General features: G+C 37.1%; 1 protein-coding gene and 1 long non-coding RNA gene across 4 annotated transcripts in view; both read left to right on the forward strand.

Annotated features, from left to right (window-relative positions):
• The window catches only part of LOC110124466 (olfactory receptor 14A16-like), a 149,600-nt gene that overhangs the window by 12,366 nt on the left and 111,473 nt on the right, over positions 1 to 25,761 (forward strand). The window contains exons 2-3 of one of the 3 annotated variants that reach the window (XR_011486827.1): positions 13,377 to 13,452; positions 15,944 to 16,032. Coding sequence is in view for 1 of the 3 variants with exons in the window: in XM_070465215.1 (XP_070321316.1) it covers positions 15,967 to 16,914 (948 nt within the window). In the remaining 2 variants the exon portion in view is untranslated. Of the gene's footprint in view, positions 1 to 13,376; positions 13,453 to 15,943; positions 21,260 to 25,761 lie in introns of those variants that run through there. The other 2 variants (XM_070465215.1, XM_070465214.1) reach the window with 2 other exon arrangements.
• Positions 1,909 to 5,644, forward strand: LOC110124467 (uncharacterized). Its single transcript, XR_011484771.1, has 3 exons — positions 1,909 to 3,655; positions 3,862 to 3,984; positions 4,619 to 5,644. It is a non-coding gene; the product is annotated as an uncharacterized lncRNA (long non-coding RNA).

The raw sequence follows: 25,761 nt of genomic DNA on the forward strand, positions 1-25,761 counted from the left end.
TCTGTAAAGCAATTATCGTTCCATAAAAAATAAATTAATTTTAAAAATATTGAAACTGGATGAAGTTACTGGATGACATTGCTCTCCCCTGCTTGGAAGTATTGGACTGTTTAAGTTTATGGCTGGCAATACTTTGATGAAGGCATATCTTTTCTCTTGAACATATATCACAGTTTCTTGTCCTTGAATAAAAGTAAGGGATGTATATAATTTTTAAATTCTCTCTCCTCTGTAAAAGTAAATTTAAGAAAATTTAAATTGTATCAAGCATCTTTTCTGACCAAAAGAACTGTTGAGATTATAAATCAACTATAAGAAAAAAAATGCAAAAAGAAAAAAGAAACCAAAAAACTCCAAAAAACCACAAAGGCTAAGCAATATGCTATTAAACAACCGGTGGATTACCAATATAGTCAAAGAGGAAGTCAAAAAAATATCTAGAGACAAAATGAAAACATGATGAGCCAAAACTTATGGGTTGCATCAAACATGTTCTAAGAGGGAAGTTGATAGCAGTACAACAAAAATACCAAATGAGCAATCAAATATTACACCTAAAGCAAATAGAAAAAGAAGAACAAACAAAATCCAAAGATAGTAGAAGGAAAGAGATCATAAAGATCAGAGCAGGAATAAATGAAATAGAGACTGAAAAGATCACTAAAACTAGAAGCTGGTTCTTTGAAAAGATAAAATTGATAAACCTACAGCCAAATTGATCAAGAAAAAATGGGAAAGGACTCAAATAAAATTAAAAATGAAGAAAGAAAAGTTACAACTGACACAGCAGAAATATAAAGACCATAAGAGACTACTGCAAACAGCCACATGCCAATAAAATGTATAACCTAAAAGAAAGCAAGAAATTCTTAGAAAGATAGAAACTTCTAAGACCAAACCAGTAAGAAGGAGAAAATATAAATTGACAAATTACAAGTACTGAAACTTAAATTGTGATTTTAAAACTTTCAACAAATAAGTCTAGGACCAGATGGTTTCACAGGTGAATTCTAATAAAAGTTTAGAGAAGAGTTAACACCTATCATTCTGAAACTCTCCTGAAAAATTGCAGAAGCAGCATTCCCAAGTTCATATTGTGAGGCCACCATCACCCTGGTGCCAAAATCAGATAAAGATAGCACAAAAAAGAAAATCTGGCCAATCTCATAATGAATATAGATGCAAAACTACTCAAAGTACTAGCAAACCAAATTCATAAAAAGATCACCATGATCAAATGCACAAATCAGTAAGTGTGACACACCGTGTTAACACACTGAAGAATAAAAAAAATCATCTCAACTGATGCAGAATAAGCTTTTGTAAAATTCAACATTCATTTATGATAAAAATTCTCCAGAAAGTGAGCGTAGAGGGAACATGCTCACGATCAACTGCTCAGTAATGCCTGACTCTGTGCACCCTATGGACTGTGGTCTGCCAGGCTTCGTTTTCTTTCTTTTTTTTTTCCCATTTATTTTTATTAGTTGGAGGCTAATTACTTTACATCATTGCAGTGGTTTTTGTCATACATTGAAATGAATTAGCCATGGATTTACATGCATTCCCCATCCCAGTCCCCCCTCCCACCTCCCTCTCCACCCGGTCCCTCTGGGTCTTCCCAGTGCACCAGGCCCAAGCACTTGTCTCATGCACCCAACCTGGGCTGGTGATCTGTTTCACCCTAGATAATATACATGTTTCGATGCTGTTCTCTTGAAACATCCCACTCTCGCCTTCTCCCAGAGTCCACAAGTCTGTTCTATACATCTGAGTCTCTTTTTCTGTTTTGCATATAGGGTTATCGTTACCATCTTTCTAAAGTCCATATATATGTGTTAGTATACTGTAATGGTCTTTATCTTTCTGGCTTACTTGGCGTTTTCCATGGAATTTTCCAGACAAGAATATTGGAGTGGGTTTCCATTTCCTACTCCAAGGGATCTTCCTGAGCCAGGGATTGTATCCTGCATTTCTTCCATTGGCAAGTGGATCTTTTACCACTGTGCCACTTGAGAAGCCCAGAGGGAACATACTTCAACGTAATAAAGTGGGTACAGTCTTCCCAAGTGGTACTAGCAGGAAAGAACCTGCCTGCCAATGCAGGAGACGTAGGAGAAGTGAGTTCAATCCCTGGTTCTGGAAGATCCCCTGAAAGAAGGCATGGCAATTCACTCCAGAATTCTTGCCTTGAGAATCCCATAGGCAGAGGAGCCTGGCAGGCTATAGTCCATAGGGTCGCACAGAGTCAGACACGACAGAAGTGACTTAACATGCATTCAGGCACATGACAACACCTCGCAGCTAACTTCATACTCAGTGGTGAAAGGCTGAAAGCATATCATCTCAGATCAGGAATAAAGCAAGGAGGTCCACTCTTACTTTTATTCAACATAGTTTTGGAAGTCCTAGCCATGGCAATTAGAAAAATAAATAAAAACAGTACAAATTGGTAAAGAAGTAAAACCATCACTATTTGCATATGACATGACATACGTTTTTGTTGTTGTTTAGTCACTCAGTCATGTCCTACTCTTTGCAACCCCATAGACTGCAACACGCCAGGTTTCCCTGTCCTTCACTATCTCCCAGAGCTTGCTAAAATCATGTTCATTGAGTCAGTGATGACATTCAACCATCTTGTCCTTTTATCATCCCCTTCTCCTCCTTCTTTCAGCCTTTCCCAACATCAGGGTCTTTTCCAGTGAGTTGGCTCTTCACATCAAGCAGCCAAAGTACTGGAGCCTCAGCCTTAGCATCAGTCCTTTCAATGAATATTCAGGACTAATTTCCTTTAGTATTGACTGGTTTGATATCCTTGCAGTCCAAGGGACTCACTCTCAAGAGTCTTCTCCAACAGCACAGTTTGAAAGCATTAGTTCTTCAGCACTCAGCCTTCTTTATGGCCCAACTCTCACATTCATACATGACTACTGGAAAAACCATAACTTTGACTAAACAGACCTTTGTTGGCAAAATAATGTCTCTGCTTTTTAATATGCTGTTGGAGAAGGAAATGGCAACCCACTCCAATACTCTTGCCTGGAAAATCCCACGGACAGAGGAGCTTGGTAGGCTACAGTCCATAGGGTCGCAAAGAGTTGGACATGATTGAGTGATTTATCTTTCTTTCTTTTCCTTCTAGGTTGATCATAACTTTTCCTCCAAGCTATGATCTTGCAGCAAGCATCTTTTGAGTACTGCAGTCACCACCTGCAGTGATTTTGGAGCCCAAGAAAATAAAGTCTGTCACTGTCCCCACTGTTTCCGCATCTATTTGCCATGAAGTGATGGGACCAGATGCCATGATCTTCGTTTTTTGAATGTTGAGTTTTAAGCCAGTTTTTTCACTCTCCTCTTTCACCTTCATCAAGAGGCTGTTTCGTTCCTCTTCACTTTCTACCATAAGGGTGGTGTCATCTGCATAACTGAGGTTATTGATATTTCTCCCAGCAATCTTGATTCCAGCTTGTGCTTCATCCAACCCAGCATTTTTTCATTATTTTTCCCTGTATTCTATTTAGTGGCAGTAATTTTCACCATTATGTCTTTCAGGTCACTTGTCCATTCTTCTGTGTCAATTATTCTGAAATTGATTTCTTCTGGTGTATTGTTCATCTTTATTTATTTGTTCCTTCGTTCTTCCAGAGCTTTGGTAAGCATTTCCTGCATCTTCTCTATTCCTTTTTTGAGATCTTGGATCATCTCTTCTATCATTATTCTGAATTCTTTTTCTGGAAAATTGCCTATCTCCACTTCATTTAGTTGTTTTATGGGAAGTTTATCTTGTCTCTTCATCTGGGACATGACCCTCTGCATTTTCATTTTGACTAACTTTCTGTGTAATGGTTTTCATTCTAGCAGCTGTGGGATTGTGGTTCTCTTCTGTCTGCCCTCAGGTGGATGAAGCTAAGGGGCTTGTGCAAGCTTCCTGATGGAAGGGATTTGTGGTGGGAAAAACTGGAACTTCCTTAGGCCCTAGTGGTAAGGGACACTTAAAACTTTAATCCAATTGTCAGTAAAACTTTAATCCAATTGTCTGTTGATAGGTGGGGTTAAGCTTTCTCCCTGTTCATTGTTTAACCTTATGCTACCCAGCTCCGGGGTCTATGGAATCTATGGTAGGGTTAGTGGTGGCCACCAAAAGGATTTATACCATGGGGCTGCTTCAAGGACTGCTGCTACCAGGGCCCCCATGCCTGTGGCAGGCCATTCTTAATCCATACCTCCACAGGAGACCCTCCAACACTAGCAGGTATGTCTGGTTTAGTCTCCTCTGGGGTTACTGCTCCTTTCTTTTGGGTCCTGATGTATGCAAGATTTTGTTTGTGCTCTTTCCCCCAGTCCTGCGGAAGTCCTATAATCAAATCCCACTGACCTTCAAAGTCAGATTCACTGGGAATTCCTAGTCTCTTTTCCAGATACCCAGCCTGGGAACCCTGATATGGGGCTCAGAACCTTCACAATAGTGGGAAAACTTCTTTGGTATTATTGTTCTCCAGTCTGCATTGCTCACCCAGTGTACCAGGATTTGATTTTATCATGTTTGTGCCCCTCCTACATTCTCATTGCAGTTTATTCATCGTCTTCGAACATGGAGTATTTTTTTTTTTTTAAGTGAGTTCCAGCATTCTCCTGTCGATGGTTGTTCAACATCTAGTTGAAATTTTGGAGCTCTTGCAGGAGAGATGAGTGCATGCTCTTCTACTCCACCATCTTGAATTGAGATCTGATTCGTGGCAATATTTTTATGGCTTCAACTCCTGGAATAATAGAAATAAGAATAACAGTAAACAAATAAGATGTAACTGAACTTGAAAGCTTTTGCACAGCAAAGGAAGTCATAAGCAAACAACAACAACAACAAAATGTCCTACAGAGGGAGAGAAAAAGTTTGCAAATGACGAGACTCTCAATAAATTAATCTCCAAAAGATACAAATAGCTCATGCAGTTATTTCACATATATATATGAAAACACACCAAGCAAAAAATGGTCAGAAAGTTTAAAAAGACATTTCTCCTAAAAGACATACAGATGGCCAAATGCACATGAAGAAATGCTCAACCACTAATTACTAGAGAAACTCAGATCAAAACTACAATGAAGTATCACCTCATAGTGATAAGAATGGCCAACATCAAAAGTATACAAATGATAAATGTTGCATAGAGTGTGGAGAAAAAAGAACCTTCCTACACTCTTGGTAGGAATGTAAATTGGTTCAATCACTGCAGAGAACAGTATGGATGTTCCTTAAAAATAAAAAAAAATTGAACTACCATATGAATCAGCAATTCTGGGCATATATCCACAGTAAAACATAATTCTAAAAGACTTATGCACCTCGATATTCACAGCAGCACTATTTACAATAGTCACAACACAGAAGCACCCTACATGCTGATCAATAGATTAATTGGTAAAGAAGACATAGTTTATGTATATACAATGGACTATTTATTACTCAGCCATAAGAAGAATGAAATAATATCATTTGCAGCAACACAGATGGACCTAGAGATTATCATACTAAGTGAAGTAAGCCAGACAAAGAAAAATATGATATATAAAAAAATTCATGCAAATGAACGTATTTTAAAAACAGAAATAGACTCACAGACATAGGAAGCAAACCTGTGGTTACCAAAGAAGAGGGGGAAGGGTAAATTAGGTGTTTGGAATTAGAGCATAAATAGGGCTTCCCTAGTGGCTCAGATGATAAAGAATCTGCCTGCAATGTGGGAGACCTGGGTTCGATCCCTGGGTTGGGAAGATCCCCTGGAGGAGGGCATGGCAACCCACTCCAGTATTCTTACTTGGACAGTTCTCATGGGCAGAGGAGTGTGGTGTGGGGTCGCAGAGATTCAGACATGACTGGGGGTCTAAGCATTGCACATATACAAAATAGATAACTAACAAGATTTTACTATACAGCACAGGGAACTATACTCAGTATTTTGTAGTAACTTATGATGGAAGAGAAAGTAAAAAAGAATTTTATGGTAGTTCTAACTTTAGAGTTTAAGGAAAGAGTTGGACATGACTGAACTACTGAGAACACACCCACAACAAGGAATCTCCATACTGTTCTCCATAGTGGCTGTACCAATTTACATTCCTACCATTAGGACTGCAGCTTGCTAGACTTCCCTGTCCTTTACTATCTCCTGGAGTTTGCTCAAACTCATATCCATTGAGTCAATGATGCCATCCAAACATCTCATCCTCTGCTGCCCGCTTTTCCTCCTGCTCTCAATCTTTTCAGGCATCAGGATCTTTTTCTAATTAGTTGACGCTTCACATCACATGGCCAAAGTATTGGAGCTTCAGCTTCAGCATCAGTCCTTCCAATGAATATTCAGGGTTGATTTCTTTTAGGATTGACTGGTTTGATTTCCTTGCAGTCAAAGGGACTCTCAACAGTCTTCTCCAGAACCACAGTTTGAAGGCATCAATTTAGAAATGCTCAGTCTTCTTTATAGTCCAATTCTCACATCCATACATGACTCTTGGGAAAACCATGACTTTGATTATATGGACCTTTGTTAGCAAAATGATATCTAGGCTTTTTAATACGCTGTCTAGGTTTGTTATTGCTATCATTCCAAAGAGCAAGGATATTATAGTTTTATGGCTGCAGTTGCTATCCACAGTGATTTTGGGGCCTGAGAAAATAAAATCTGTCACTGTTTCCTTTGTTTCCCCATCTATTTGCCATGAAGTCATGGGACTGGATATCATGGTCTTCATTTTTTGAATGTTGAGTTTCAAACCAGCTTTTTCACTCTCCTCTTTCACCTTCATCAAGAAGCTCTTTGATTCCTGTGCACTTTCTACATTAGAGTGGTGTCATCTGCATATCTGAGATTATTGATATTTCTCCTGACAATCTTTCTTTCAGCTTATGCCTCATCCAGCCCAGCATTTCACATGATATACTCTTCATATAAGTTAAATAAGTAGATTGACAATATACAGCCTTGACATACTGTTTTCCCAATTTTCAACTAGTTTGTTGTTCCATGATTCATTCTAACTGTTGTTTCTTGACCAGCATACAGGTTTCTCAGAAGGAAGGTAATGTGGTCCAATATTCCCATCTAAGAATTTTCCACACTTTATTGTGATCCACACAGTCAAAGGCCTTAGCATAGTCAATGAAATAGAAGTAGATGTTTTTCTGGAATTCTCTTACATTTTCATGATCCAATGGACACGGGCAATTTGATCTCTAGTTCCCCTGTCTTTTCTAAATCCAGCTTGTACATCTGTAAGTTCTCATAATTTTGAAGACTAACTTGAAGTATTTTGAGCATTATCTTGCTAGCATGTGAAATAAGTGTAACTATGCAATTGTTTGAACATTCTTTGGCATTGCCCTTCATTGGGATTGTAAAACTGACCTTTTCCTGTAGCCTGTGTTCTGTGGCCACCTCTGTGTCTTCCAAATTTGATGGCATATTGAGTGTGGTACTTTAACAGCAAATTCTTTTAGGATGCTGAAATTCTATCTTTTAGCTCAGCTGGAATTCCATCACCTCCACTAGCTTTGTTTGTAGTAATGCTTCCTAAGGCTCACTTAACTTCACACACCACCATGTTTGGCTCTAGATGAGTGATCACACCATTGTGGTTTTCCAGGTCATTAAGAACTTTTTGGTACAGTTCTTCTGTGTATTCTTGCTACCTCTTCTTAATATCTTCTGCTTCTGTTAGGGCCATAACATTTCTGTCCTATATTGTTCCCATCTTTGCATAAAATATTCCCTTGGAATCTTGAAATTTCTTCAAGAGATCTCTAGTTTTTGCCATTCTATTGTTTTCCTCTATTTCTTCACATTGTTCACTTAAGAAGGCTTTCTTATCTCTCCTTGCTATTCTCTGGAATTCTGCATTCAGGTGGGTATATCTTTCCTTTTCTCCTTTGCCTTTCACCTCTCTTCTTTTCTCAACCATTTTCCCTTATTGCATTTCTTTTCATGGGTATGGTTTTGATCACTGTATCCTGTACAATATTATGAACCTCCTCCATAGTTTTTCAGGAACTCTACCAGATCTAATCTCTTGAATCTATTTTCCACTTCCACTGTATAATCATAAGAGATTTGATTTAGGTCATACCTGAATGGTCTTCATTCCTTCTGGAGTTGTTTCTCCACTGATCTCCAGTAGCATATTGGGCACCTACTGACCTGGGGAGTTCATCTTTCAGTGTCCTATCCTTTTGCATTTTCATACTGTTCATGGGGTTCTCAAGGCAGAAATACTGAAGTGGTTTGCCATTCCCTTCTCCAGTGGATCACATTTTGTAAGAACTCTCCAGCATGACCTGTCTGTCTTGGGTGGCCCTACATGGCATGGCTCATAGTTTCATTGAGTTAGACAAGGCTGTGGTCCATGTGATTTAGATTGGTTAGTTTCCTGTGATTGTGATTTTCAGACTGTCTGCCCTGATGGAGGAGGATAAAAGGCTTATGGAAGCTTTCTGATGGGATAGACTGACTGAGGGGGGAAACTGGGTCTTGTTCTGATGGGCAGGCCATGCTCAGTAAACCTTTAATCCAATTTTCTGTTGATGGGTGGAGCTGTGTTCCCTCCCTGCTATTTACCTGGGACCAAACTAATGTGGAGGTAATGAAGATAAAGGTGACCTCCCTCAAAAGATCCCATGCATGTACTGCTACTCTCAGTGCCCCTAACCCTGCAGCAGGCCACCAGAGACTGCACTGGTCATAGCAAACACCCTCTTCCAATAACACAGGAGAAGACTCTACACATGGACATCACCAGAAGGTCAACACCAAAATAAGATTGATTATATTCTTTGCAACCAAAGAAGGAGAAGCTCTATACAGTCAGCAAAAGCAAGACTGGGATCAGTCAGTGGCTCAGATCATGAATTCCTTATTGCCAAATTCAGACTTAAATTGAGGAAAATAGGGAAAACCACTAAACCATTCAGCTATGACTTAAATAAAATCCCTAACAATTATACAGTGAAAGCGAGAAATAGATTTAAGGAACTATATCTGATAGACAAGAGTGATGAACTATGGATGGAGATTCATGACGTTGTACAGGAGATAGGGAGCAAGACCATCCCCAAGAAAAAGAAATGCAAAAAAGCAAAATGGCTGTCTGAGGAGGTCTTACAAATAGCTGTGAAAAGAAGAAAAGCAAAAAGCAAAGGAGAAAAGGAAAGATATACCCTTTTGAATGCAGAATTCCAAAGAATAGCAAGGAGAGATAAGAAAGCTTTTCTCAGTGATCAATGCAAAGAAACAGAGGAAAACAATAGAATGGGAAAGAATAGAGATCTCTTTGAGAAAATTAAAGATACCAAGGGAACATTTCATGCAAAGATGGGCTCATTAAAGGACAGAAATGATATGGACCTAACAGAAACAGAAGATATTAAGAAGAGGTGGCAAGAATACACAGTAAAACTGTACAAAAAAGAGCTTCATGACCCAGATAATCATGATGGTGTGATCACTCACCTAGAGCCAGACATCCTGGAATGTGAAGTCAAGTGGGTATTAGGAAACGTCACTACAAACAAAGCTAATGGAGGTGATGGAATTCCAGTTGAGCTACTTCAAATCCTAAAAGATGATTCTGTGAAAGTGCTGCACTCAATATGCCAGCATTTTGGAAAACTCAAGCAGTGGCCACAGGAGCAGAAAATGTCAGTTTTCATTCCAATCCCAAAGAAAGGCAATGCCAAAGAATGCTCAAACTACCACACAATTGCACTCATCTCACATGGCTAGTAAAGTGATGCTCAAAATTCTCCAAGTCAGGCTTCAACAATACATGAATCATGAACTTCCAGATGTTCAAGCTGGTTTTAGAAGAGGCAGAGGAACCAGAGATCAGATTGCCAACATCTGCTGGATCATCAAAAAAGCAAAAGAATTCCAGAGAATCATCTATTTCTGCTTTATTGACGATGCCAAAGCCTTTGACTGTATGGATCACAAAAAACAGTGGGAAATTCCGAAACAGATGGGAATACCAGACCACCTGACCTGCCTCTTGAGAAACCTTATGCAGGTCAGGAAGCAACAGTTAGAACTGAACAGTGAACAACAGACTGGTTCCAAATAGGAAAAGGAGTACATCAAGGCTGTATATTGTCACCCTGCTTATTTCACTTATATGCAGAGTACATCATGAGAAATGCTGGGCTGGAAGAAGCACAAGCTGGAATCAAGATTGCCAGGAGAAATATCAATAACCTCAGCTATGCAGATGACACCACCCTTATGGCAGAAAGTGAGGAAGAACTAAAGAGCCTCTTGATGAAAGTTGAAGAGGAGAGTGAAAAAGTTGGTTTAAAGCTCAACATTCAGAAAACTAAGATCATGGCATCTGGTCCCATCATTTCATGGCAAATCGATGAAGAAACAGTGGAAACAGTGGCTGATTTTATTTTTTTGGGCTCCAAAATCAGTGCAGATGGTGATTGCAGCCATGAAATGAAAAGACGCTTACTCCTTGGAAGGAAAGTTATGACCAACCTAGACAGCATATTAAAAAGCAGAGACGTTACTTTGCCAACAAAGGTCCGTCTAGTCAAGGCTATGGTTTTTCCAGTGGTCATGTATAGATGTGAGAGTTGAACTATGAAGAAAGCTGAGTGCCAAAGCATTGATTCTTTTGAACTGTGGTGCTGGAGAAGATTCTTGAGAGTCCCTTGGACTGCAAGGAGATTGAACCAGTACATCCTAAAGGAAATCAGTCCTGAATATACATAGGAAGGACTGATGTTGAAGCTGAAACTCCAATCCTCTGGCCACTTGATGTGAAGAGCTGACTGATTTGAAAAGACCCTGATGCTGGGAAAGATTGAGGGCAGGAGAAGGAGATGACAGAGGATGAGATGGTTGGATGACATCACTAACTCATTGGAGATGAGTTTGGGTAAACTCTGGGAGTTGGTGATGGACAGGAAGACCTGGCGTGCTGCAGTCAATGGGGTCGCAAAGAGTCAGACATGACTGAGCAAGTGAACGGAGCTGAACTGAATGGTCTAGTGGTTTCCCCTACTTTCTTCAATTTAAGTCTGAATTTTGCAATAATGAGTTCATGATCTGAGCTATAGTCAGCTCCCAGTGTTTTCTTTGCTGACTGTATAGAGCTTCTCCATCTCTGGCTGCAAAAAGTGTAATCAATCTGACTTGGTTTTGACCATCTGGTTATGTCCATGTGTAGAGTCATCTCTTGTGTTATTGGAAGAGGGTGTTTGCAATGACCTTTGTGTTCTCTTGGGAAACCTCTGTTAGCATTTGCCCTGCTTCATTTTGTACTCCAAGGCCATACTTGCCTGTTACTCAAGGTATCTCTTGCCTTCCTGCTCTTGCCTTCCAGTCCCTTATAATGCAAAGAACATTTTAGGGGCTTTAGTTGTAGAAGGTCTTGTAGGTTCTAATAGAACCATTCAACTTCAGCTTCTTAGAATTTAGTGGTTGGGGCATCAACTTGGATTACTGTGATATTTAATGGTTTGCCTTGGAAATGAACCGAGATCATTCTGTCTTTTTTGAGATTGAACCCAAGTACTGCATTATGGACTCTTGTTGATTATGAGGGTTACTCCATTTCTTCTAAGGTATTCTTGCCCACATTAGTAGATATAATGGCCATCTGAATTAAATTACCTCATTGCCATCCATTTTCATTTATTGATTTCTAAAATGTCAGTGTTCACTCTTGCAGTCTCCTATCTGACCATTGCCAATTTCCCTTGATTCATGGACCGAACATTCGAGGTTCCTATGCAATATTGTTTTTTACAACATCATACCTTACTTTCACCACCAGACTCCTCCAGAACTGGGAGTCATTTCTGCTTTGGCTCAGTTTGTTCATTCCTTCAGGAGCTATTTCTCTGCTCTTTTCCAGTAGTATATTGGACACCTCCTGACCCGTGGAGTTCATCTTTCAGTGTCATATCTTTTTACCTTTTCATACTGTTCATGGAGTTCTCAAGGCAAGAATGCTGATGTGGTTTGCCATATCCTTCTCCAGGGGATCAGGTTTTGACAATACTCTCCATCTCCATATGGGTGGCCATATATGGCATGGGCCATAATTTCATTAACTTCCACAATTCTGTGATCCATGTAATCATTTTGGTTAGTTTTCTGTGATTGTGGTTTTCATTCTGTCTGCCCTCTAATGGATGAGGACAAGAGGCTTGTGCAAGCTACCTGATGAGAAGGACTGACTGGGGGAAAACTGGGTCTTGCTCTGGTGGGCAAGTAAATGGTGCCCAGTAAATCTCTAAGCCAATTATCTGCTGATGGGTGGGACTATGTTCCCTCCCTATAATTTGGCCTAAGGGCAACCTATAGTAGGAGTAATGGCAACCTCATTCAAAAGGACTTATGCCAACATGCCACACCTCCCAGGACCACTACTGTCAGTGCCCCCACCACTATCACCCTTGCCACTATCAACCCACGCCTCTGCCAGAGACCCCAAACACAAGCAAGTCTGGCTCAGTCTCTTGTGGGGTCACTACTCCTTTCTCCTTGGTCTCCAAGGTTTTGTTTGTTTCCTCCAGGTGTCCATTGTTAGATTGGTAGTAATTTAGATTATGAAGAAGAGAAGTATATGCTCTCTATAGTCCTTATTATTGTTTTTTCTCCCTAAGGAAAAAGTGGGCATAATATAAACTATAAAGGAAATTGCAGTATGCACCTATGTAGGAGTGAGTAGCTTGCTTATATTTACTGAGCTTTTTTAAAGTTAGTTCATTTTACTTTCTTTTTAGTGAATGTTTGGATTTGTAATGAGCCCTCTGAAACTAAAAAGGCTCAAAAATTGTACATTAAATTCTAGACTTTTTAAGCTAAGATTAATAATTGGATGTTGAGAAAATGTATACATTTAAGAACATAGTTAAACTTGAATACCATGTAACATTAAGAGCAAAATTTCAAATATGATAGAATGAATGTCTCTATAAATACTTTAAATTAAGTCATAAAAGTTGTGCATACCCACATAAGTGTGCATCCAAACCCTCTGAATGTGAAAATCTAATCAGTGTTTCTGACTCATTTACCTGAAAGAACATTCTCTAGAACTGGGTCCATGAAACCATAAGGAACAAAGATGTCACAAAGCAGGTGGAGATATTATATGTAAAAAGAATTTTTTTCTTTATTATTTTGGCTATTACTTCATGCATTAAAAATAAAGGCTATAGAACTTATTATTTAGCAATATAGCTTTAACAAATATATTATTTTTCTTTGTAGTTGATATGCTAAATAATTTATAAATTTTGAATTTTCTTAAGAGCTAGCATTTTTCAGTGATTATTCCTGAATAATTAACCACTTTTTTTTTCCTCTGTATAGTTGAACCTTGAAGTGATTATTTGCTAAAGAAAAGAGCTTCATATATGATACAGTTGGTTTCACCATATGTAAAAGGGTAAGCCATATACAAATAATAATAAAGTTTGTTTTCTAAGAAATTTCCAAAGAAGACTAATCTTATGACATACATCTTAGTTCCTGTTCTCACTATGTTTGGCTGCTTATGACAAAAAAGTAATTTCAACCTGTATTCTCTTCGTGTACTCATATGCTTATATTTACACCAATTAACTTCACAAACCAGGTGATAGATCACACTTCATGAGAATTTCTTTCTTTTTATTAACCCAATCTCCTAGATTAATGCAAAATGTTACAGAACTTCATCCTCAGCAATATATTAATTAAATTTAAAAACTCATTTTTCTATTTAGATATCAAACACCTAAACTTTAAATATGTTTGATTTAAAAGGAGTGTATTGTTAAAATGAGCAAAAGTTTCCTTCCCAAATGAACAAATTCTGCGTTCTATATGCCAAGACCCTAAGCTTGACTTAACGTACTTAAACAATAAAGTGCAAAGTTTAGCAAAAATCTATTATGTTTTAATGGAGAAGGAAATGACAACCCACTCAAGTACTCTTGCCTGGAAAATCCCATGGATGGAGGAGCCTGGAGGGCTATAGTCCATGGGGTCACAAAGAGTCAGACACGACTGAGTGACTTCACTTCACTTCATTATGTTTTAAAAGATGTGTGTTGATTATGTATCCTTATGTAGAACTACCTTATGTGTTTGTCAGGATGATTTTGACTTATTTTTCATAATCCTTGCAAAAAATGAAACAAATTAGTGAGTATGGATATAAAGAAAAATGAGTACTTAGTATAGAAATTAATATTCACTATCTCAAAATATTTTCTTATAAAGTTCCTTCAAAAATTTATTGAAGTGACTATATTATTTTTAAAATATTAACTGTAGACTGAAATTGAACAGCACAATAGGCTACTGAAAATTTGAGAATTTGAGAAGTGACACATTAGATGTTTTTGTTTTGACATTTTAACTCATTCATTAAATGTCTTCTATAGATTGAAAATTATAGATACTTTGTGATTATCACAGTAATCTTATTTTCTAAATGTCATGATTTGAGAATTATTGATAAAAGTTTTTTTTTTCTCCCAAGCATGGTATAGTTCTGGTGTTGCTTGTAGAAAGAGTAAAAATATCTCCCAAAGTGTCTCAAAGATTTTTATTTAAACATTTCATGGGGAAAAGGTGGCTGAAATAAATTTCATTTAATGCATATAAATAAATCATTGTGTATAATAGTGCTATTTATATTAATATATTTTATTTCAGAAATAAATTAACAGCTTTCAGTTGGCACAATAAATGTGAAGGAGGGGGGCACCAAAAATGACTTTTTATTTTATTTTGTAATCACATTTTTCTATAATATATGCATATGATATTTTAAAAGTTTGCAAAGTGACAAAATCCACAGAGATATTGATTTGTAGATTTTCAATTAAAATAATTTTTGTAAATATCATAAACTGGATGATTATGTGGATTATTAAGATACATAGAAATGAAATTAGAAAATTAAATAAGAATTGGTATCACCAATGGGCTTCCCTGTGGCTCAGATGGTGAAGAATCTGCCTGCAATGCAGGAGACTTGGTATTAGCAGTATGTTCAAGCATATTTAACTTTTGCAACTTCATAATTCTTTAAATACTCAGACACATGGTCAACTATTTAAACTTTAAAAGGAAAAGAAATTGAATATTAATGAATGCATTTGTTTCTTTTTTGGGTGACAGTCAGACACTATCAACCAAGTCATATTTATATTTTATAGGCTAACTTAATCATATAAGGTATACTTTTTCTGGAAAATACATAGTTGCTTGTATTTAAACAACTACAACTTTGAAGTTACAAAAGTGTTTCCATATTTATTTCTTACTAATAGAAACATTTTGTCAGAGCAGGTAAAGCCTCACTCATTCTTTTATTCAAGAACTATTTAGATAAAAATTCTCATACAATACAAGTAAAACATTTATTCCTTTATTCACCAATAATTTAGATAAACATTTTTATATGATATATTTGAGGTTGGTAGCAGATATTAAATTTTACATACCAAGGAATAATATATAGCTTCTACCCTCAAAGAGTTTGTGTTGAGATAGTGTATAAAATTATACACATTGAGATAATACAAGGCAAAATAAGATAAATGCCCAAGGAGATGTGAGAAACAGAACTTTAGTGTTACTGAATTGTGAAATCTCAAGCATTCCTGAAGAATCTACAATGGTATTACTGAAGGCAAATTTTTAAAAGTATTCTTACTTTCTCAGAGGGATTCCTCTTGACAAGGATCCACTGAGGATAAATCTTTCAAGAATTATGAACACAGGAGATATATTTAACAGGATTTATAATAATGAAAATCTCTAATAAGATATGATTTTACATAATTCATGATCAACCTCACACCATGTGTTCTGCAAGAATTTCTCATTGTTTGCCTCTTTGACTTTTTGCTCTAATTCATCTTTGTTTGTTACATTACTTCCAGAAAGACCGATGTGAATTGAAGAGATGGGCATCTGCAATCAAACCACAGTGACTCATTTTATCCTCATGGGGCTTTCTGATCGCCCCGAGGTGCGCTACCCTCTCTTTGTGGTCTTTACCATCATCTATCAGGTCACCTTGGTGGGAAATGGAGTTATTCTCTTGGCCATTGGAACTGAGAAAAAACTGCACACACCCATGTATTACTTTTTGGCAAATCTGTCCCTCTTAGACATATTCTGCCCATCAGTTACTGTCCCCAAGATGCTGGAGAACCTCTTGACTGAGAAGCACAGCATTTCCTATATTGGGTGTGCTTTGCAACTTTACTTTCTGGTGGCCCTTGTGGGAACTGAAGTCTTCCTTCTCTCTGTCATGGCTTATGACAGGTATGTGGCCATCTGTTTCCCTCTTCGTTACACCCTCATCATTACCAAGGTTCGATGTGTTCAGCTAACTGCTGGGACTTGGGTAGCAGGGTTTCTCAATTCCCTTCTTCATACAGTGTCCACATTCCGCCTTTCTTTCTGCAAGTCCAACCAAGTTAACCAGTACTACTGTGACATCCCACCCGTGGTCGCTCTCTCATGCTCATCCACCTATGTGGCAGAAATGCTTATTTTGGTGGAAGCAGGCATACTGGGGAGCAGTGCCTTCCTGGTCATCTTTATCTCTTATTTCTACATCATATCTACCATCCTAAAGATCCAGTCAGCAGAAGGGAAGCGTAAAGCCTTTTCCACATGTGCTTCCCACCTTCTGGTGGTCTGTTTATTCGGTGGCACAACAATATTTACCTATGTACGTCCCTTTTCCAGTCAACACTTCCCAGCAAGAGACAGACTCATCTCCATGTTATATGGAATTATTACTCCAATGTTAAACCCCATGATCTATAGCATGAGAAACACAGAGGTGAAAGGAGCACTCAGAAGGCTCTTATATCAGAAAGTATGTTTACAGCAAGTCTAATGTTAAAAGGGAAGGACTCAGTGCTTATTTTAGAATGAATACATGGAATACTTTTTAATTGTTACATATGAAATGCCTACTTGCATATACTTAGAAAATTTCACACAGGTGCAAATACATATAATCTTATACTTCTCTATGGGGCTTCTCTGGTGGCTCATTTGGTAAAGAATCTGCCTGCAATGCAAAAGACCTGGGTTTGATCCCTGGGTCGGGAAGATCCCCTGCAGAAGGAAATGGCAACCCACTCCAATATTCTTGCTTGGGAAATCTCATGGACAGAGGAACCTGATGGGCTAGAGTCCATGGGGTCCCAAAAGTCAGACACGACCTAGCGACTTAACCCACCACCACCACCACCATGCTACTCTATATATGGATATCTCTTCCTTTATTCACAGGATCTTTAAGTTCATCTTCTAAAGTTTGACATTTTTGAGAGGAAGCAGAGAATTGTTAGTAATTTCATTAATATAAGAGATATAAATTGAAGTAGTCTTAACTTGGATTTATGGTCTTATCCATATCCATATACCTATATTATCTGTATGTTTGCATCTATTTCTAAATGATATTTATCTATAGATCTTCCTTACACTTCTTTACCTTATTTGATTGACTGCTTATGCTCTTACTCCCTTTTGTTTTCATTTCATTCTTCCTCTTCAACTTTTGCTTCTACCTACTCTATATTTCTCTGTTTCTCCCTTTTCTGGTAATCATATCCATTCTCAGTTCTGCTTGTCCTTGGTCACAGGAGTGCATTTAGTTCTGTGTCAGACATGACTGAGTGACTGAACTGAACTGAACAAATTTAGATCTCTAAATTTCAGCTTACTATATTACTATCATCATAGCCTCAACATGGTCAAAACTGAAAGAAATATCATTTAATACACACATGCACACACAAACACATCTTCTTGTCTTCTACCTTGTATTTTTATTGTCATTTTTCCCCCACTCCTCAAACTAAAATTCATGAAACTAGACTCTGCTTTGCCTTGAAGTGCAGCACTTCCATTCGGCTTGCTTAGAGAGGGATAGTCTCTGACTGTGGATGGGACACCACTCCATTCCCTCTCCTTGTCACATGTAGAGGTAAAATTATTTTCTCTATGTCTTAATACTTCAAAGTCAGAAGTCATGTTTAATTTTCTTAATAATCTTCTGGGCTTCCCCAGTGGTCCAGTGGCCAAGAATCTGCCTTGAAATGCAGGGGACATTGGTTCAATCACTGGTCTAGGAAGATCCCACATGCTGTGGAGCAACTAAGCCCATGCACCTCTAATACTGAGCCTGTGCTCTGGAGCCCAGGAGTCACAGCTACAGAGCCCATGTGCCACAACTACTGAAAACCATGTGCCCTAGAGCTTGTGGTCTGCAACAAGAGACATCATCTCAATGAGAAGCCCTCATACTGCAACTAGAGAAAGCCTGCAGTAGCAATGAAGACCCAGCACAGTCAACATAAAAATAACATAAAATAAATAAAAATAATTTTTTCCCTATCATGGACATCTCAATAGCTAAAAATTTAATCTTCAGTCTGGTGATCACAATTAATAAGTATATCCCCACTCTCTGCATTTCTGATTCTTCATTCTCTGGCATTCAGTATCTTCTCTCTTTCTCTTATCTGCATTCTACCTTTCCATTATCACTATGTGAGGTAGTCTTATATTACTCAAAAACATCTATCAGTTCCTCCTCTGGATTGTCATTGGTCTCTTGGTCATTTTCAAAATTATCCTTTAAATTATATTTCAGGCTATCAAATGATAAGCTGATCATTAGTACTTCTTGTTACATGAGTTAGAGTAAAATGCATTGAGATATCATGTTTTGGATTAATTACATTTTACAAAATTCAGAAAAGTCCTAATATACATCTTCTACAACATACAGGGCTATTCGTAGTTGGTGATGAGTCATTTATATGTCACTCAATTTTCAAAAGAGTGGGAAAACTTATGCATACCTGAAGAATAAAATGAAATAATAGCATTATTATTACAGACGTGAGATTTGTTGTTTTTATTACATTTTTTCTAAAGTTTGCATGTGGCATGAAAGAATCAAGTCTTCATCACATAAAAACAGAATACATGGGACATGTTAATGTAACACAATATAAAATTGAATAAAATAATAAAAGCTCAACAAACTGTTTGTTTTACATACCAGATACCAAAACATTTATTTTCTACTTCACCACTTATTTGAATGCAATATTCTTAAAGATACTGGGATTATATCTGTGTTAGTAAACTATTCTGAAATTTAATTCTGTCCTATTGAAAACAGTGGGTATTTCACCAAGTTTCCCATGAATCAGACCCTGGCAAATAATGGAAAATTTTTGTAATATTTTTTTAAAAAGGAAAAAAAAAATGTTCTAGAATTTTCTATGCTTATTTGTTTCAACATGAAATAATACAGTCTCTTCATATCAAGTGAAGAAAACTATTTTTAAAGTACAAACAAAATTGTCGACTTTGTATTCACTCTATAACATTTTGAGTGAAGTGTGCAGTACAAGATCTTAAAATCATGAAATATTTAAACAAGATGAAATTGCTAGATGACATGCTCTCCCCTTCTTGGAAATACAGAGCTGTTTAAATTTATGGCTGCTAATATTTTAATGAAGGTGTATCTCTTCTGTTGAACATATATTAAGGCTTGTTGTCCTTTAAAAGAATAAGGGATGAGTAATTAAAAAAATTTTTTTAATTCTTCTTTTCTCTAAAAATCACAGTCATCTGAGATGACCTAACCAAATCACTTGGCAGACTTCTGATCAGTTTCTAATGGGATATGGGTGAGATTTTAGCAGTAGTATAAATGTCTAGCTAAAATGTGAATATAAATGTATATACATATGCAAAGATGGGCTCAATAAAGGACAGAAATTGTATGGACGTAACAGAAGCAGAAGCTATTAAGAAGAGGTGGCAAGAATACACAGAAGAACTGTACAAAAAATATCTTCACGACCCAGATAGTCACGATGGTGTGATCACTCACCTAGAGCCAGAAATCCTGGAATGTGAAGTCAAGTGGGCCTTAGGAAATATCACTATGCAAAAAGCTAGTGGAGGTGATGGAATTCCAGTTGAGCTATTTGAAAGATGATGCTGTGAAAGTGTTGCACTCAACATGCCAGCAAATTTGGAACACTCAGCAGTGGCCACAGGACTGGAAAAAGTCAGTTTTCAATCCAATCGCAAAGAAAGGCAATACCAAAGAATGCTCAAACTACTGCACAGTTGCACTCATCTCACATGCTAGGAAACTAATGCTCAAAATTCTTCAAGCCAGGCTTCAGCAATACATGAACCATGGACATCCAGATGTTCAAGATGGTTTTGGAAAAGGCAGAGGAACCAGAGATCAAATTGCCTACATATGCTGGATCATCAAAAAAGCAAGAGAGTCCCAGAAAAACATCTATTTCTGCTTTATTGACGATGCCAAAGCCTTTGACTGTGGTGATCACAATAAACTGTGGAAAATTCTTCAAGAGATGGGAATACCAGAACACCTGACCTGCCTCTTGAGAAACCTGTATGCAGGTCAGGAAACAACAGTTAGAACTGGACAGGGAACAATAAACTGGTTCCAAATAGGAAAAGAAGTACATCAAGGCTCTATATTATCACCCTGCTTGTTTAACTTATACGCAGAGTACATCATGAGAAATGCTGGGCTGGAAGAAGCACAAGCTGGAATCAAGATTGTCGGGAGAAATATCAATAACCTCAGCTATGCAGATGACACCACCCTTATGGCAGAAAGTGAGGAAGAACTAAAGAGCCTCTTGATAAAAGTGAAAGAGGAGAGTGAAAAAGTTGGCTTAAAGCTCAACATTCAGAAAACTAAGATCATGGCAAACGGTCCCATCACTTCATGGGAAATAGATGGGGAAACAGTGGAAACAGTGTCAGACTTTATTTTTTTGAGCTCCAGAATCAGTGTAGATGGTGATTTCAGCCATGAAATGAAAAGACGCTTACTCCCTGGGAGGAAAGTTATGACCAACCTAGATAGCATATTAAAAAGCAGAGACATTACTTTGCCAACAAAGGTCCATCTAGTCAAGGCTATTGTTTTTCCAGTGATCATGTATGGATGTGAGAGTTGGACTATAAAGAAAGCTGAGCACCGAAGGATTGATGCTTTTGAACTGTGGTGTTGGAGAAGACTCTTGAGAGTCCCTTGGACTGCAAGGAGATCCAACCAGTCCATCCTAAAGGAGATCAGTCCTGAATATTCATTGGAAGGACTGATATTGAATCTGAAACTCCAATACTTTGGCCACCTGATGTGAAAAGCTGACTCATTTGAAAAGACCCTGATGCTGGGAAAGATTGAGGGTAGGAGGAGAAGGGGATGACGGAGGATGATACGGTTGGATGATATCACCGACTCAATGGACTTGAGTTTGGCTGAACTCCGGGCACTGGTGATGCACACGGAGGCCTGGTGTGCTGTGGTTCACAGGGTTGCAAAGAGTCGGACAGGACTGAGCGACTGAAGTGAACTGAACTGAACTACAATGAACAATGAACTTGGGGGTGCAGATATCCTACAAGATTCTGTTTTCATTTTCTTTAGATATATCCCAAAAGTGGAATGCCTGACTCGTATGGTAGTTCTATTTGTAACTTTTAAGGAACTTTCATACATTTTCCCACTATCTCTAACCAATTTGCATTCTCACCAACAGTGCACAGAGTTTATTTTTCTCCACGTCTTTGCCAATTACTGTTATTGCTTGTCTTTTCAGGGACAAGTGCATATTGAATATGTTTATGTTTTGCACTTATTAAATATCTGATGTTCAGTGGTGTTGATCACTTTTTCAGGTACCTGTTGCCATTAATATAACATCTTTGAGTAAAAAAGTGTATTCAGTTATTCTGCACTTTAAAAATATTAGATTGGTCTTATTGCTATCAAATATATGATTTGTTTATATATTTTGAATATTAACCCTTTATCAAATATATAATTTATGAATATTTTCTCTCATTCTTTAGGCTGATTATTCATTTTGTAGATTGTTTCTTTTGATGCATAAGGGAATCTTTCAGTTTGGTGTTGTCTGCTTTTTCATTTTTGCTTGTGTTGCTTGTACCATTGGTGTCATATCTTTGAATTTGCTGCAAAGACAAATGTAAAGAAGGTTTATTTCATATTTTTCCTTCTAGAAGTTTTAAGTTCTTATGTTTAAGTATTTAATTAATTACAAATTTATTTTAGTGAGTCTTATAAGATAGTTACCCAATTTCATTTCTCTGCATGTGGTTATCCATTTTTTTCAACACCATTAAGTATACTGTCCTTCTCTCATGGAGTACTCTTGTTGTTGTTGTTTAGTCATTAAGTCATGTGTGACTCTTATGACCTCATGGACTGTGGCCCACCAGGTTTCTCTGTCCATGGGATTTTCCAGGTAAGGATGCTGGAATGGGTTGCCATTTCCTTCTCCAGGGGATCCTCTCAAACCAGGGATTGAACTCACATCTCCTGAATTGGCAGGCAGGTTCTTTACCACTCTTGGTGCCCTCCTAAATATTAGTTGAGCATATTTATGAGAGTTTATTGTGGACTCACTTTTGTTCCATTGGTCAATGTGCCTATTTTTATGCCAGTATGCTGCTGTTTTCATTACTGTAAATTAACAGTATACTTGCAATCTGGATGTGTGATATCCCTAGTTTTGTTCTTCTTTCTCAGGATTACTTTGACTATGCAAGTTCTTTTTTGGCTCATTAGACATTTCAGAATTATTTATTCTATTTCTGTGAAAAAGGATATTGGGATTTTAATAGAGATTGCATTGAATATTTAGATGAATTTGGGTCATATAGATAATTTAACAGTATTAATTTTTCCAATCCATGAGCACAATATATCTTTCTGTTTGCATCTTCAGATTCTTTCATCAAGGTCTTATATAATTTTCACTAGAGATCTTTTACCTCTTTGGTAAATGTATATGTCAGTATGTTGTTTATTTTGATGCTACTCATGAATGGCATTATTTTCCTTATTTAATTTTCAGATTTTCTTCTAGTGTACAGAAGTGCAACTGGTTTTTGTACATTGGCAACACACTCTAGTACTCTTGCCTGGAAAATCCCATGGATGGAGGAGTGTGGTAGGCGATAGTCCATGGAGTTGCAAAGAGTCGGACATGACTGAGCAATTTCACTTTTTCACTTTTTTTAGTTTTTTATAGTTTTTCTGAATTTATTGATTTGTTCTGGAAACTTATTGCAGGGATTATTCAGGATTTTATAGAAGCAATATTATATCATCTACTAACAAAGATAACTTTTTTTCTTATTTCTTGTTTGTATACCTTTTTTTTTTTTTCCCCCTCATCTTATTATTCTAGCCAGGACTTCTAATACTATGCTGGATAGGGATGGTGGCAGTGTGCACATTTATCTTGTTTCTGATCTTAAAGAAAAAGTAAGTTTTCAACCTTTCACTAATGAGTGTAATGTTGTCTGTAAGACTGTAACATAAAACTTTCATTGTGTTGAGGTATGTCACTAGGGGTATCACACATTCTGATTGCAAGTGATACTGTAAACTATAGTAATCAAAACAGCAGGGGTCCATAAAAATAGACATATCAACCAATGGAACAGAATTGAGAGCCCAGAATAAACTCTCATATACAAGCTCAACTAATACTTAAGAGGGTACTGAGAGTGGTAAAGAATCCACCTGCCAAGGCAGGAGATGCAATTTCAATTCCTGGTTTGGAAAGATGCCGTGGAGAAGGAAATGGCAACCCATTCCAGTATTCTTGCCTCAGAAATCCCATAGACAGAGGAGTCTGGTGGGCTACAGTTCATGAAGTCACAAAAGAGTCAGACAGGACTCTTTGGGAGTGTTTTTGTGATGAAAAAAAAATGTATTTTGTCAAATATATTTTCTGCATCTATTGAGATGATCATATGATTTTCTTTCATTCTATTAATGTGGCATAGCACATTTTTTATTGACTTGTGTATTTTGACTCATCATTGAATCCCAGATATACATCCACTTAATCATGAATGAATCATTTTAATGTGCTGTTGAATTCAATAAGTCAATTTTGGAGGGAGATTTTTTAAATCTATATTCATCTTGGATATTGGCCTATATATTTTTTTCTGTAGTGTCCTTATCTGGCTTTAGTGTTAGGGTTATGTTTGCTTCTTAAAGTTAGTTTGGCAGGTTTTCTCTCCTTAAAAATTTTTGTTGTTGTTGTTGTTTGGTCACTCGGTCGTGTCCATCTCTTTGGGACCCCATGGACTGCAGCATGCCAGGCTTCCCTGTCCTTCACTATTTCCTGGAGTTTGCTCAAATTTGTGTTTATTGAGTTGGTGATTCCATCAAACCATGCTATCCTCTGCCACCCCCTTCTCCTGCCTTCAATCTTTTCCCAGAATCAGTGTCTTTTCCAATGAGTCAGCTCTTTGCATCAGGTGGCCAAAGTATTGGAGCTTCAGCATCAGTCCTCTCAAAGAATATTCAGAGTTGATAGGAACTCTCTAGAGTCTTCTCCAGCATCACAGTTTTGGAAGATTTTAAAAGCATTAATGCTTTAAATGTAGGATTCACCAGTAAAATCATCTGGTTCTGGGATTTTCTATGTTGGGGGAGTGGTTATTTAAGATTAAAACTTAATATAATGACATATATAAATGAGCTAAACATTTTAAACATAATCTTTATTGAGATATACTTTACAGACCAAAATTTTCACCCTTTTAAAATATTTCAATGATTTTGAGTAAAGTTACAAAGCTCTGCAAACATTCTCACTATTTTTATTACAATATTTTTGTTACTCCAAAAAGATCTCCCATGCTTATTTAAATTATCTTACCATCCTTGTACAAAATCAGTTGAACATAAATTTAAGGGTTTACATCAGTTTGCAATTCTATTTCATTGACCTATAAATCTACTCTCAGGCCAATGACAAAGTCTTCTTTTTTCCCTCAAATATTTTGAGATTAATTGAGACACTGTTCTGCACAAATTTAAGGTGTACAGCTTAATGATTTGACTTTCACATATCATTAAATGATTACAACAATAATTTCAGTAAATATCTATCATCCATATAGATGCAAGATTAAATAAATAAAGGAAATGTTATTTGTCCTGAGAACTTAAGATTTAGTCTCAATAACTTTCATATATAACATAGAGCAGTGGTAATTAATTATATTTGTCACACTGTACATTACTGCTCTGGTATGTATTTATCTTATTACTGAAGCATTGTAACTTTTGACTACCTTCATTCAATTTCCCCTCTCTCCACTTCCTGCTTTCGGCAACTTTTTCTATGAGTCTACTTACTTGCTTGTTTTTGAAGATCTGTGTTTGTTCATGATGCGCACATAGTGATACAGTATTACTATACATTTCAAAGTGACCACCACTGTAATTCTAATTATCATTTGTCACCATATAAAGATATAATTTCATTGTTGACTATATTCCTCACAGCTCATACATGTAACTCACTTACTTTGTAACTGAAGGTTTGTACTTCTTAATCTACTTCATCTGTTTACAGATGTATCCCACCTCCTCCTCTCTGACAATCAGCTATTTATTTTTTATATCTATGACTTTGTTTCTGTTATGCTTGTTTATTTGTTTGTTCTTTAGAGTCTGCATATAAGTGAAATTGTATGTTTTCCATTTTTTGTCTGATTTATTTCACCTGGAGTAACACCCTCTAAGTCCACCCATGTTTTCACAGATGACAAAGTTTTTTTCTTTTTTGCAGTTGAATAACACTTCACCATATGGATCTTC

The sequence above is a fragment of the Odocoileus virginianus genome, chromosome 3, assembly GCF_023699985.2.
Source record: "Odocoileus virginianus isolate 20LAN1187 ecotype Illinois chromosome 3, Ovbor_1.2, whole genome shotgun sequence".
Lineage (NCBI taxonomy): Eukaryota > Metazoa > Chordata > Mammalia > Artiodactyla > Cervidae > Odocoileus > Odocoileus virginianus.